The 12,716-nt window shown below is 39.6% G+C and overlaps 1 protein-coding gene across 1 annotated transcript in view; it reads left to right on the top strand.

Annotated features, from left to right (window-relative positions):
* HECA (hdc homolog, cell cycle regulator) overlaps positions 1-12,326 on the top strand; it is a 29,507-nt gene extending 17,181 nt beyond the window's left edge. Inside the window, 3 exon segments of the mRNA XM_015858410.2 lie at positions 698-1,738; positions 4,841-4,995; positions 7,936-12,326. Coding sequence (XP_015713896.1) covers positions 698-1,738; positions 4,841-4,995; positions 7,936-8,100 — 1,361 coding nt within the window. The 3' untranslated portion in view covers positions 8,101-12,326.
* Positions 12,327-12,716: the final 390 nt, after the last annotated feature.

Here is a 12,716-nt window from a genome sequence, read left to right as displayed (position 1 = left end):
ACCAGTCTGTGTTGCTAACTGTTTGGTCTGTGAAATTTAGCTGTCAAGTAGGTCAGTAATGGCAGTATGTCCTCTGCCTGAAGATATAAAGAAGGTCTTCCTTTCCATACAAGAAGCGTGAGCTATTTGTCTTGCTGTTCAAAGTCCTTTGTTTTCTGTTTCCCTCCATATCCCCTGTATCTTGCTCATTCCTAAAGAAGAGATCAGTTTACGCCTTTCCTTGTGACTGCAAAGTCTGTCTGTACTGCCTTCTCAATTTTCAAACCAGCACCTCTGTTTGTTTTTTCTGTGTTGTCTCTCAGGCTTCAAAGAGGTTCTCCAGAAACATTCACAGATCTTTCTCCTTAAAGCTTACTTATGCAGTGATGTCCACAGAGCCTTGAGGAGAGTTAATGCTTCTGAGGTTCTTTGTCTTTGAATACTGAACTGTTTGTATTGTCTGTTTGCTTCCTTATTCTCTTATTTCCTTTCTATAGCTTCTTCTATGTATTTACCTTTTTTCTCTTTCTTTTTTTTGGGGGGAAGGGGAATGACGACTGTTTTTGTTCTGACCCAGACCTAATGCTTGTAGGCTCTTTGATAATGTGGAACATTAGTGAGAACTCACATTTGTATTTGGCACAGCATTTAAACTAGCAGTATGATGAACAGGCCACAAGCAGCCTACCTTATTAATGTGTCTGCTTTTGTTCCACAGAAGCCCCTTGCGCTACTCCATTGATCTGTAGCTTTGGAAGGCCAGTGGACCTTGAGAAGGATGACTACCAGAAGGTTATATGCAACAATGAGCACTGCCCTTACAGCACCTGGATGCACCTTCAGTGCTTCTACGAGTGGGAAAGCAGCATTCTTGTCCAGTTCAATTGCATTGGCAGAGCTAGGAGCTGGAATGAGAAGCAGTGTCGTCAGAACATGTGGACAAAGAAGGGATACGACCTCGCTTTTCGCTTCTGCTCCTGTCGGTGTGGGCAGGGTCATTTAAAGAAGGACACTGACTGGTACCAGGTGAAACGAATGCAGGATGACAAGAAAAAGAAATCAGTGTTGGAGAAGAGCACAGGGAGGTCTGTGGTGGAATCAGCAGAAGAGGCCAAAAAGGGCAGGCCAGCCAACAAGCCACAGAAGGGTTTAAGTCATGACATCCAGCGAAGGCATTCAATGGACAGGCAGAACTCCCAAGAGAAGAGTGTTATTGGTGGCAGCTATGCCGTTCGCTCCCCCTGTGTCTCTCCTGGGCAGTCCCCACCAACTGGCTACTCGATCCTTGCCCCCACCCACTTCAGTGGCCCCCGCTCATCACGATACTTAGGAGAGTTTCTGAAGAATGCCATACACCTGGAGCCACACAAGAAGAACATGGCTGGAGGGGGAATGTTCAGGAATGCGCACTTTGATTATGGGGCAGCTGGTTTGCAAGCACATCGGTCGGGACACTTCGATGCCCCTGTGCAGTTTTTGAGAAGGCTTGATCTATCCGAGCTTCTCACTCACATACCCAGACATAAATTGAATACTTTTCATGTGCGAATGGAAGATGATGCCCAGGTGGGCCAAGGGGAGGACCTGCGAAAGTTTATTCTTGCTGCTCTTAGTGCCAGCCACAGGAACGTTGTGAACTGTGCACTGTGCCACAGGGCGTTGCCAGTGTTTGAACAGTTTCCGCTGGTGGATGGAACCCTATTTCTTAGCCCATCGAGACATGATGAAATTGAATATGATGTTCCCTGTCACCTTCAAGGTACAGGTTGTCTGTCCATCATGCTAGGTTTCATTTGGTGGTGGGACTGCTTTCCATACCCCACTCCCTGTTTTAGATTTTCATTTTGATTCAGCATTTTTGAGTTGTACTCTAAGGCTTGGAGGCATGTTCGAATTACAGTGTGGGTCAGGTTGAAATTCTTGGCAGAAACTGTGAAAAACAAATACTGTGTAGAAAGATCCATTCCTTGTGGTTTGTGTACAACCAGGAGATACCTTACCGGGTTTCTAGGTAGGCTATAGGAGGATTTTTCAGCCACCCTGTTGCAGTGTGTATATACTGATTTATATGTTATGAGTTTTCCTCCAAGACATACATTAACCTTTTAAACAACCTTTTACATTTCAGCGTGCTGTACTACTACATGGATGAAAGTCATATTTCTCCTGCCAGCCAGGCCTCTCATCTGCTTTCAGACTTGAGAATATCAGTTTCGTTTTATTGGAGATGGTATTTTTTTGCATGGCAAGGACTGTAGTCTGGCCTGTGTTAGTGCAGGCCTGGCGAGGATGATTTCTGTGGCCTGGAAAGGTTGTACATAGTGAAAGTAAGCTTTTATTATTCTGGGAAGAAGTGGTGTTGGAGTCGTGAGGGATTTAGACTTAGTTCCAAATTCCCGCCTGTTTGGCCAGCACCCTGACCATGTCCCAACTCCATGCTGAGCTGGGGCCAAGACATGTTATTTTTCTCCTCCCAGAGAAACAAACAAATGTGGACTGGGATGAGCTTCAGCTCTTCCCAAAAAGTATGTCTCAAACTGAGTGAGAAGGGCAAAACACATCTGTTCTGCCGTCTGCTGGCGACCAGTGTGGCTAACACGAGTCAGAGAAACTAGTCCTAGTTTAGTGCTCAAATACATAAAGTTCTGTTTTGAAAAGTGCAATGGGAATGCATTAGCAAGAGGTATTTTAGTGCTTACTCTCCTTTGGTTAAATTTGTTATTATCTCATTCATGGTCGTAATATCTGTTATATAATAATGTTCCTTTGTTCAGCAAACTTTGTATTGTTTTCTTTATTCAAATCACTGTGTGCTAAGTCACTGACCTGTATTCATGCTAGCATTATCATTTCTGTCTTACCTGATGTACTTTAAGGGGAAAAAGTTATAGGGAAATGCAGAAGCTGAAAAATCTCCAAGGTAAATAGAATATACCTCTGTGAGAGAACTGTTGGCTGCTGTGAGGAGGCATGCACAGTGTGCTTGTGCTCATACCAGTGCTAATAGCTGGTTTAGTAACAGTGGAATTTGTCACTTGCAAACTTGTTGGCCACTAGGAAAGAAATTCTGCCAAATGTTGTTTTGCTTTTTTAAATTAAGTGTTCCTTACCCATCTGATGGTACACCTGAAAAGCGTGTTCAGACAAAATGCTGTCACTAATTGTTAAAAATTTTAACTCGTTATCTTGGGTAAAATGGTTTATTATCGGAACTGCTGTTCTCAGCTTTGGAATGATATTATGCTTGCAAGATGCTGTTCCAGGGTGTTATTTTCTCTTCAGTAAAGAAAATCACTTCTTTATTTCAGGCATGTTTAAGATATCAAGAGCCTCATTTCCTATAGCAAAGGAAGGATTGTGTAGGATCCTGAAAATTAAGTGTTGGGGAAATGCAGCATTTTAATATGCAGAAGGAGAACTTAAGATGATAAAAACTACTTGTCCTACTTTGCAACACAAAGCTTTAGTGAATGGAGTTACTTGAAAGTCTCCAATCCTGAGTTGTTCACTTTAGGAACAGAGCTTATTATTTGCACTTCAGTATCATCACATCACATTTTCTAGAGCTGAACACTCTGGAGTAAGTCAGTTTACTATTTCATACCAACAAATGTTTTTCTGCATTTATATTTTAAGAAGAATCTGGTTTTCCTTCTCATTCTTTCTAGAATATTTGGTTTAAAAATAAAGCAAATCAAAAGTAATCCATTAGTTTTAAAGAATCTGGCATGAGCAATTCATACCTTGTTAATATTTTATTTCACTTATGTAGAAAAGGCACACAAGTTGCCTGCTCTTTAAATTACCAACTGTGATGTGTCCAGTGCTTTGATGCTAATGAGCACAAATTGCAATCCAACAAAGGACCTTCTGTATGCAGTCAGTCTTGCATTGTATTTGATTTGTAACTGCATTACTTTGTAACTTTTTCTTGCATAGCTGAGCAAATTGTGATATATTACAGAATTAGTGCCCTAAGTAAGTCCACTAAACTACAGATTGATTCAGTCCCTGCAAGTCAGACCTATCTAGATTTGAGATCTTTGTAATTTGCATAAGGCTTTTTGTTCTGTGGGAAGCTCACATCTTGGATTTTGCATTGTTGTGTTCAGTGACATTTGTGCAGAGAAGATACTTTGTTTTGAAACCTGAACCTCTTGATTTTAGTGGGAGGCTGCATAAGTGGGTTTTTGGAAGTCATTGTGTGTACAGTGCTTAAGTTCATGGTAGAGCTTAATAGACTAGGTTTGTATGCCACGATAAAATCTGTGTAACATATCATGTTTCTAAATACGGTTACTATCAATGAATTGTCAGGAAAATGTAAAGAAAAGAAAGTTGCTGATCTGGTTGTTGCTTTTTTCCACGGGGAATATTAGTTCCTCAGTTCTCTGCTTGCTGGAAGATTTTGACAGGCTGTTAAATGAGTCTGTACCCAGCTTGCTAAAAAGCTTCAACGTTTCTGCACTTTCTCTGTCAGGTGGGGATGCAGCTAAGGCACAGTATTGTTGGAAAAACTGCAGCTGATCATATAGCTTAATATCCTGGCATCTGCTCATGTGGTTTAAGCAACTTTTACAAAGTATTTTGCTAAAGGCTACAGCAAATAGAGGAATAAGGGGATCAGAAATGGGCAGTGTTGACTTGTTCCTGAGTTTCACATCTATGGAAAATATCTGCAGTCAAGTCTTGTGTATTTTCCATAGAGAAACATTTTTTTTGCTTGTTTTTCACTCTTTTTAAAAATAAGATTTTAATAAGGTAAGGTTTGTGTCACTAAAGGGCAAGTAACACATTGTGGGGAATGTCTGTTTTAATCTTCTGTTACAGTCTCCTTAAGAAGTATGTTTCCTGTCCACAGGAAGGCTTATGCATCTCTATGCTGTTTGTGTAGACTGCTTAGAAGGGGTTCACAAAATTATCTGCATTAAGTGCAAGTCTCGATGGGATGGAAGCTGGCATCAACTGGGAACTATGTATACCTATGATATTCTGGCAGCATCTCCCTGTTGTCAGGTCAGTATCGTACGTAAGACTCCTAAGGTGAAATTCCACTAATGATAATAAAGGTTTGTGTTTCTCTTCTCCCATCCCTTCCTTCACCCTTCTTTTGCAGCCTATGAGTGCAGTACAAGAAAGCTGACTGAGCCCCTGTCCCTTGATCTTAACTTATGGAGTACAAAGGCCAATAGCTAGACAAAAGCTAATGTAATGGTCAGTGGTCAATGCTTGATTTGTTGTTGTGTTTTTGGTTTTTTTGTTTTGTTTTGTTTTTTAAATAAATCCCCATAAAATGCATTCACAATTAAAGCCGATACTTCGGATGATCACTAGGAAGTATCTTTGTTATCATATACAATTCTAGTAGTACTTGAACATTGTTTAGCAGGTGATCTGTGTATTCAAGGTTCTAGTTGATTGAGGTATGTTCTATCCTAAGACAAATGTAGTAAAAAAGCCAAGAAAATCGGAAGGTCTAAGGAGTCTTTATGCATAGAGAAACCCATCTCTCCTTAATCTTTTATGCAACTGACTGTGCTAACAGTATCCTGCCACAGCCTGAAGAAGCTTAATTTTCATTAAATGCTCACTTAATTTATGCTTTTGGAAGGAGTCAAGACTTCAGGTTACTCCAAAGTAGAAACATCCCTGAAGCAGCAGGACCAACAGCATCCAAGAGGTCTTCCTTTCTGAGGAGTGGAAACTCAGCAGTTTTATTGTGGAGGTAGGGATGATACACAGTAGGGAGCCACCAAAATAGCACTGAGTGCTATTTTCATGGGTATGGCTTGCTGGTCCCTTCTGGCTCATCAGGAACCAGCCATTGCCTTTAAACATGCAGGACTTGTCACTGACTTAGAGCAGGTGCTTGCCAAGATGTTTGCATTCTACCACTTCATGGTGTTGTGGATGCTTTCCACAAAGCTTTGTGGTCTCTTTGTTTCTTACTACTGCTGAGTTCCAGCAGTTTGTTTCCAAGGGAAGCTCAAAAGGAAGACTGTCCCTGGCCTTAAAGTTGTGGCAGTACAGGGGACATCTGCAATATGGTTTTGCCAGTATGTGAAACTCAATTTAATATTAAATTTAACATTTCTACCAATGCTCAGAAGGCAGGTGGAATTCCTGGAACTGGAAAAAATGACTGATAATATTGATGTAATATATCAGTTATATACATATTGATTGTAACTTAAGACATTACCTCAGTTTTTGTGCTTGAGATTTTAGCTATTTTAAAATAGGGACTTTCAGTTATAAAACATTGATGCTGACTTGCTAGCTCAATAAAATAGAGGAAATTTAAATCTGAATTGATTCTATTGAATGTGCAAGGCAAGAATTAAGGTCTCATTATACTGAATCTTAATTGTATGATTAATGGACAGTGTGACAGTACATGGTAAGTAATAGAACTGAATGTAAAACCATTAGCTTCAGTGTGTGTGATTGCTGGGTAATATGTATTATTGTTTCAATTTGATTGTTACAGATGATTCTGGGCATACAGAGGAATGACATTTAAATATGGTGCATAATTTAACTCTGAATTGCCTCACCGATGTCTGTTTTGAATAATTTCATACCGTATTTCAAAATATTTAATTGTACTCATGAATGTGCTTGTAGGATAATGAACTACAGCCACTGTCAGTTTGCTAGCAGCTGGCTGATGGGCTGAACTGCAGCAAGAGGAAAAAGCACAGTCATTGAAAAGAAGATACTCTAATTCCATTCCCTACTAGACTGTATTTCTTAGTATTTCTGCTTTTCAAGGAGGGCAGATATCTGAGGGCTTCATGTTTTCTTTCTTTTTGAGCCATGTCTCAACAGCAGTAGTACTTTAATAATTTCTTCCTCCTCTCCTCCCAAGAAAATGCATTAAATCAAAGGTGATACAGAAAATCATATGTTCTTTTCAATGAAAAACTGAAGCTCTCTCTGGCATATTAGTCTGTGGGGTTAAGCTGTGGTATGTATCAGGCCCTCACTGCTCATTTGTCGTTTTTACTCTTAACCTTCTTTGTGATCTTAAGTCTCCTTCATTTCTCCTGAGTGTTATTGTATTGCCTGCTGAGCTTTCTGTACAGGAAATGGGCTTATTTTCTCAGCGAGATGTCTCCTGAAGTCTTTTTTTGTTGCTCTTAGTACTGATCATGAATAGCTCTGCCAGCCCTTTCCCTTCATCTTTAATTGTTTCTCCTATCTACTGAGTTAATGTTGGTCCTGCCTCAGTTGGGTTTTGTAAAATAGTTTCTGTGCTTTAAGTGGCCTGTAGTTTATGTAACCTGGTTTGTATTATAACTGTTTAAGTAGATATTTAAAATGATACAATACTGTGCCACACTGATAAAGTAAATTGAGTTATATGTTTGTTAAGTCAAAAATATTAGATTGTTAAACCAAAAGATTAAAGTGCTGATACATCTCTTGGAGGGATCAAATGTAAACCTAAACAGACACACAGTGTGAGCTCTCGGATAAGGATTGCGTGGCATGCATGTGAAGTTTCTCTCCTCACTTAAAGGCTGCTTTTGTGATTTATTGAGACAGCACTTCGTATGTCAAGGACTTCAATTTGTTCTGAGGTGAACCAACACAAAACAGCTCTATGCATATATGAGCTTTGAGATTCTGAACCACCAGTCAGTCACAGTGGATGATATTTGAACTCCATGGGCTATAGATGTTATTTCATGTGAAAACAAAAATCTGCATGCCTGTAATTTACTGCTCTGGGTGAAAAATGTCCTTACTGGCAGGCACCATGGCTGCAGGTTTCCTGACTGAAGCTGTTAACTACCAGAGGCCAGGGCAGTGTGTTTCTTGCTGAGGTGAGGAATGGAAATGAATCTGGTTATTTCAAAAATGTTTTTCTTGTTTTTTCTTTCTTTCCTTTTTTTTTTTTCTTTTTTCTTTTTTTTTCTTTTTTCTTTTTCTTTTTTTTTTTTTTTTAAGGCTCGACTGAACTGTAAGCACTGTGGGAAGCCAGTAATAGATGTACGGATTGGCATGCAGTATTTCTCCGAATACAGCAACGTCCAGCAGTGTCCTCACTGTGGAAATCTAGACTACCACTTCGTGAAGCCATTTTCTTCATTTAAAGTTTTGGAGGCTTATTGACGAAAGCTTTGCTTTAGTAATAGCTATTTTATGGGTATTTCAACTTTATTACATATCTTTTTATAGAATTCATTCTGTGATGGAATTACTTTCTTTTCTAACTGAAAGAGCAGCTTCTTTGTCTGTGTACATATGAATATGTATATATACATGTTGTTAAATTAGAATCCTCCTGATGAGATCTCTGTCAAGGTTGGAGGCAAGCCAATTTTAATGGCCTTTGAGTATATCCCAAGTGTGGGGATAAAATGTTCAGCTATAATTATTTGGTTGTTTTTTTGTATTATTGTAATACAGTTGATAGAAGGGTGTGGGGAGACATACAGGATGCAGAAATATGTCCAGATGGAAGGTGGGTAATTGTGTAGGGTTGTTGTCCCTCTAGCATGGTGGAAGTGTGGGAAATCCTTGGAAAGAAGTTGTCCCATCAGTGTTAAATTCATCAAGTCTCTTGCATCTCAGCGGGGGCAGGAGCATACGTATCCCAGACTTCTGGTCATTTTTGTGGGCTTTCATTCAGGTTTCTCAAGATGGGGGAAAACTGAGATATTGTGACAAGTGAATGTAAATCTATGCCAGAAAAAGTAATCTTGAAATATTTTTAGCATAGTGTCTTCCTGCCATGTATGTTTGATGTGTGTCACCCACACTGACACACAGTAGGGCCTGCTTCCACCAGTGTTGTAATGTTACCAGTTGGGTCATTTGTTTATACCAAAACAAGCAGAATATCTTAAAATGCTTTATTTAAAGGTATTTCTTCACAGTTATTTTAGGACCTCAAGATAAGTGGGAGGAACAGGCTGAACTGAATGAGGATGTTTGTATGTGTCTGCTGGGACTGGGGCTTTGCTTCCTATTGCTGACTGGTGTGACTGATTCAGAAAGAGGACCACATAGTGGGATCTGGGCTGTCAGACCTGTAAAAGCTGAGGGGCACCTAATATAACACATGGCATTGGTTTTTAAGTCAATGAATTGCTGCACCTTTGTATTTCAAAAGTTAAGTAAGATCAGGGTCCAAAAAATCAGACTTTTTAGAAAGCAGGCTTAGTGTATTTACTTTCTCTATGCCTCTCTGCTGTATATAGTAATCTGTGCATTAGGCAGTGAATTTGTGTTATAGGGGTTGGCCCTATAGAATCTGAAGATTTTGTTTTTCACTCCCCACTTTTTCCTTCCATAAATAAAAGTTTTTAAATAGGCTTAATATAAGTTTTAATAGGTCACTGATACTTTACTTGGCTACTCAAGCCAGCAGAAATGTTTGCAAGGGCTTTCCTTGTTCACAGTGTATTTATGGGATGGTTGGTCACTCAAGGGATGTGGGTTTTGATTCTCTTCATGAGATAGGATTATGTTCTGTTTCTTCAGAGGTTTTTTGGTTTTCCTCAATTTACTGTCTTAGTGTATCTGTAGAAATCACGATCTTGAAAATGACCCTGATACTCTGCACATCCTGGGAAAGAAAACAAAAAAGTCAGAAGCCAAAAAAGCAATGCATACTCTGGGCAGAGAACTAACTGCTTTCTGCTAATTTAAGAAATTAATGGGCACATAAAACTTGAAGTGAATATCCCTTTTTCTTTGTGCATAAAAACCCACAAGGTTCACAGTTTTATTCCTGGCTGTCTTCCTTGCAGAATTAGCTTTTTAGTATTAGGCACTTCAGATAGTACTCAAGCTGCACAGAGGGCTTATGTTGGCAAAGATCACTTACTCCTAAGTTGAGTGGTAATATCCTTAGAAGCAAGTCAACTCAACCTAATGATTTTCACATCTGGATAGGGCTGGGCTGTCTCGTGCAGTTACACTGGTGAGGCAGAACAGCGATGTTAGCAGGCCGTGCTGTCTTACATCTCTGGCACTCCCTTCACCCCGTCTTCATTTCTTGTCCACATGTTTGTATCTGGAGCACATCCTTGGGCTTTTGTGCAGTTGTTCCCTAGGAGTGTGTTTTAAAAGTTTTGGGAAATCCTGTTTCCTTTTTAAGACAAATTGTGGGAAAAATTGTGAGAGACTTGTAACACCATTCTGGTGTGGTTGCCACAAACCCAACTTACAGCTACTCCATTTGCAGTGGTACCAGCACTGTAATTGTTGCCCACGGGAGCAGGATCTGGCCCAGGCATACCTGGGCTGGAAGAAGGTAGCTAGCAGATAAAATGTTATTAGCTTTGCATTACAGGCTTCCCTTGTAGAAAAGAAACAAGTTATAGTTTAAATTAACAACTTGGGCCCTTCAGCTTCAATGGTGTGTTCCCAAAACCTGATGGACTTAGGGTGGTTTGGAGTCGCCTTATATGGCATTGCTGTGAGAATCAGATTAAAGCACAAGTACTGGCCAGCTCCAGCAGTCTAAAATCACACAGAAAAGGCAAAACTCCTGTAATGAGAAAAATTAAAAAGATACGTATGTGAGTGTTGTGTTTGATCTGGATTTTTTTGAGCCTCAAGCCTGGGGTATTAATCCCCACATGCACTAGATGGATAACAAAATAGTAGCACTCTGCACCCATTTTTTTCAAACATTTGGTGAGGAGAGGTGTCACCGTGCAATGCATGCAGTAGGGCAGAGCTGGGATCTGGAGATCTTCTAAATACTTGTTCATTTACTTTCCTTAGAGTAGCTTAATTTATAATTTTATTCTTTAAGTATTTAGATGCCTCTCCAGATACGTATGTATGACAATCTTGATAAGAGCAGAAGTGGGAAAAAAGGGAATTTGGATACTTTTTAAAAACACAAGCGTATGTAAGGTTGTACAGTATATTCAAGTCAAAACCAAGAATGTGGCAGAATGAGAAAGCAGGAATGGAAACAACTATTTAAATTCTTAACAGTGAGAAGCTAAATACAAATATATCAAAGAAAACAATTTTCATCTTCATCTTTTTCTTTTAATTCTACTATTAAGTGAGTCTTTGCTGCCACTAGTGGAAATGCCTGTTTTCTTGCAAAGTATAACTCTCAGCTGGATGTAGAGCAGCAAAAATGGTCCTTGATGGAAACTAGCTGAGCAACAGAAAAGATTCTCTGAACTTTTCCTCCAAAGCAATTAGTCCCAGTTTGTAGAGAACGCTTTCTCTGCTTCTTGCTAATACAGAAATCTGATTGTGGGTTACTGCAAAATGTAAGATTTTGTTAGATGCATCAGATTCTAATCAAGCAATTAGGCCTACCCTCTTGGCTGGGCATTGCATAAGCACAAGGGCTTTCTAACTTCTTTGAGTCTTAATAGCTACTTAAGAGGTTGAACTGGACAGCACTTGGTTTGCTATCTATCATGATGACCATTGGAAAGAATCAGTGAGATGTTAAACGTGTCAAAAGGGAAATGATTTGTCTAGGTAAGGAACTGCTTGCTTTGCTTGTTTGGCTGAAGTTTACTCTTCACTACCTTTGATTTTTCTGATGCTGTGTGTTCTTTTTAGTCTGGCCTGTGGTCAGATTAAACTGTGCCTGAAGTATGTTTTGTAAATGAGAATACAGTCCTCTGGATGTGGAGGTACATTCTACTCTTCCGAAATGCACGATACTCCTTGTGATAGTAATAGGAGTTGCATGTGCAAATGCTTTTCTTTCCGGTAGTTAACAATGTTTTCCATAGGAGAGGCTTGCATTTAGCTAGACTTAATATTTTGGATGTGTAAATGAATTCATCCATCACTAGTACATTTTAAAGTAAATTTTGATAACCGTAACTAACAAAATGGACATCTTTTACATGCTGACATGTCATTTGACATCTACCAAGGTAAACAGGCTGAAATTCTTGTTCTGGTCTAATGCCTCAGTCATGAAAACTACAGTGTTCTGTAGCCCATAGACTATTCTACAGTCTATTTGCATTAATGTGTCCAGTAGTGAGCAGTGTATTCATAATGAATTTAGTTCGGAAAATAGGGAATATTCCTACAAGGGAGGCATCTAACACAGTTTTGTTTTGTTTTCATGTACTCTTCATTTTGCTGTACCAGGTAGCTGAGGACAAACATGTTGTTGTAAGGCCACTGGTGAGAAAACCCCTCAAAAATACACTTGTTCATAAAGGTTTCTTGTTGAGACATTCTTGGATTGCACTTTTGCAGGTGGAAGAATATGTACATAGCAAATGAATGTTGATGAAATTAAAATAATTGGTTATATCATTTGCGTGTGTTGCTAGAGAATATTTTGTTGTGACTTCTCTGTATTAAAAAAGTAATAAATACCAGACAGCTAATGGTGTGGGTTCTTCTTTCCCTGCTCTTCTGTCAACGACTTTCTTAAACATGCCCTGTACAGAGAGATGTAAAATTATTCACCTCAAATATTAAAAGAAAACAGTATTTTAGTGCCATTTGAAATGAAGCTGTGGTGTGTGACATGTCCCTTGGCACAATGGAGGTCTGTTCACCCTGTTGGCATTTGAAATGCTCTTCCTGCAGCCTTGGGTGGTCTGGGAGCTGTATCCCCAGAATGCCTGTGTGCTGTCAGGAGGGATGAATAGAGGGCAGAGTGCTGAATCCTGTGTGTTCTTTTGAGTCCTCTTCATGGATATGTGACCTCTGGTGCCTGAGACATCTCAGAAGGGATTCAGAGAGGGTGAGTACAATACAGCAGTACTTGGCAA

This window comes from Coturnix japonica, chromosome 3 (genome assembly GCF_001577835.2).
Source record: "Coturnix japonica isolate 7356 chromosome 3, Coturnix japonica 2.1, whole genome shotgun sequence".
NCBI lineage: Eukaryota > Metazoa > Chordata > Aves > Galliformes > Phasianidae > Coturnix > Coturnix japonica.
This window is presented reverse-complemented; position numbering and strand designations above follow the sequence as displayed.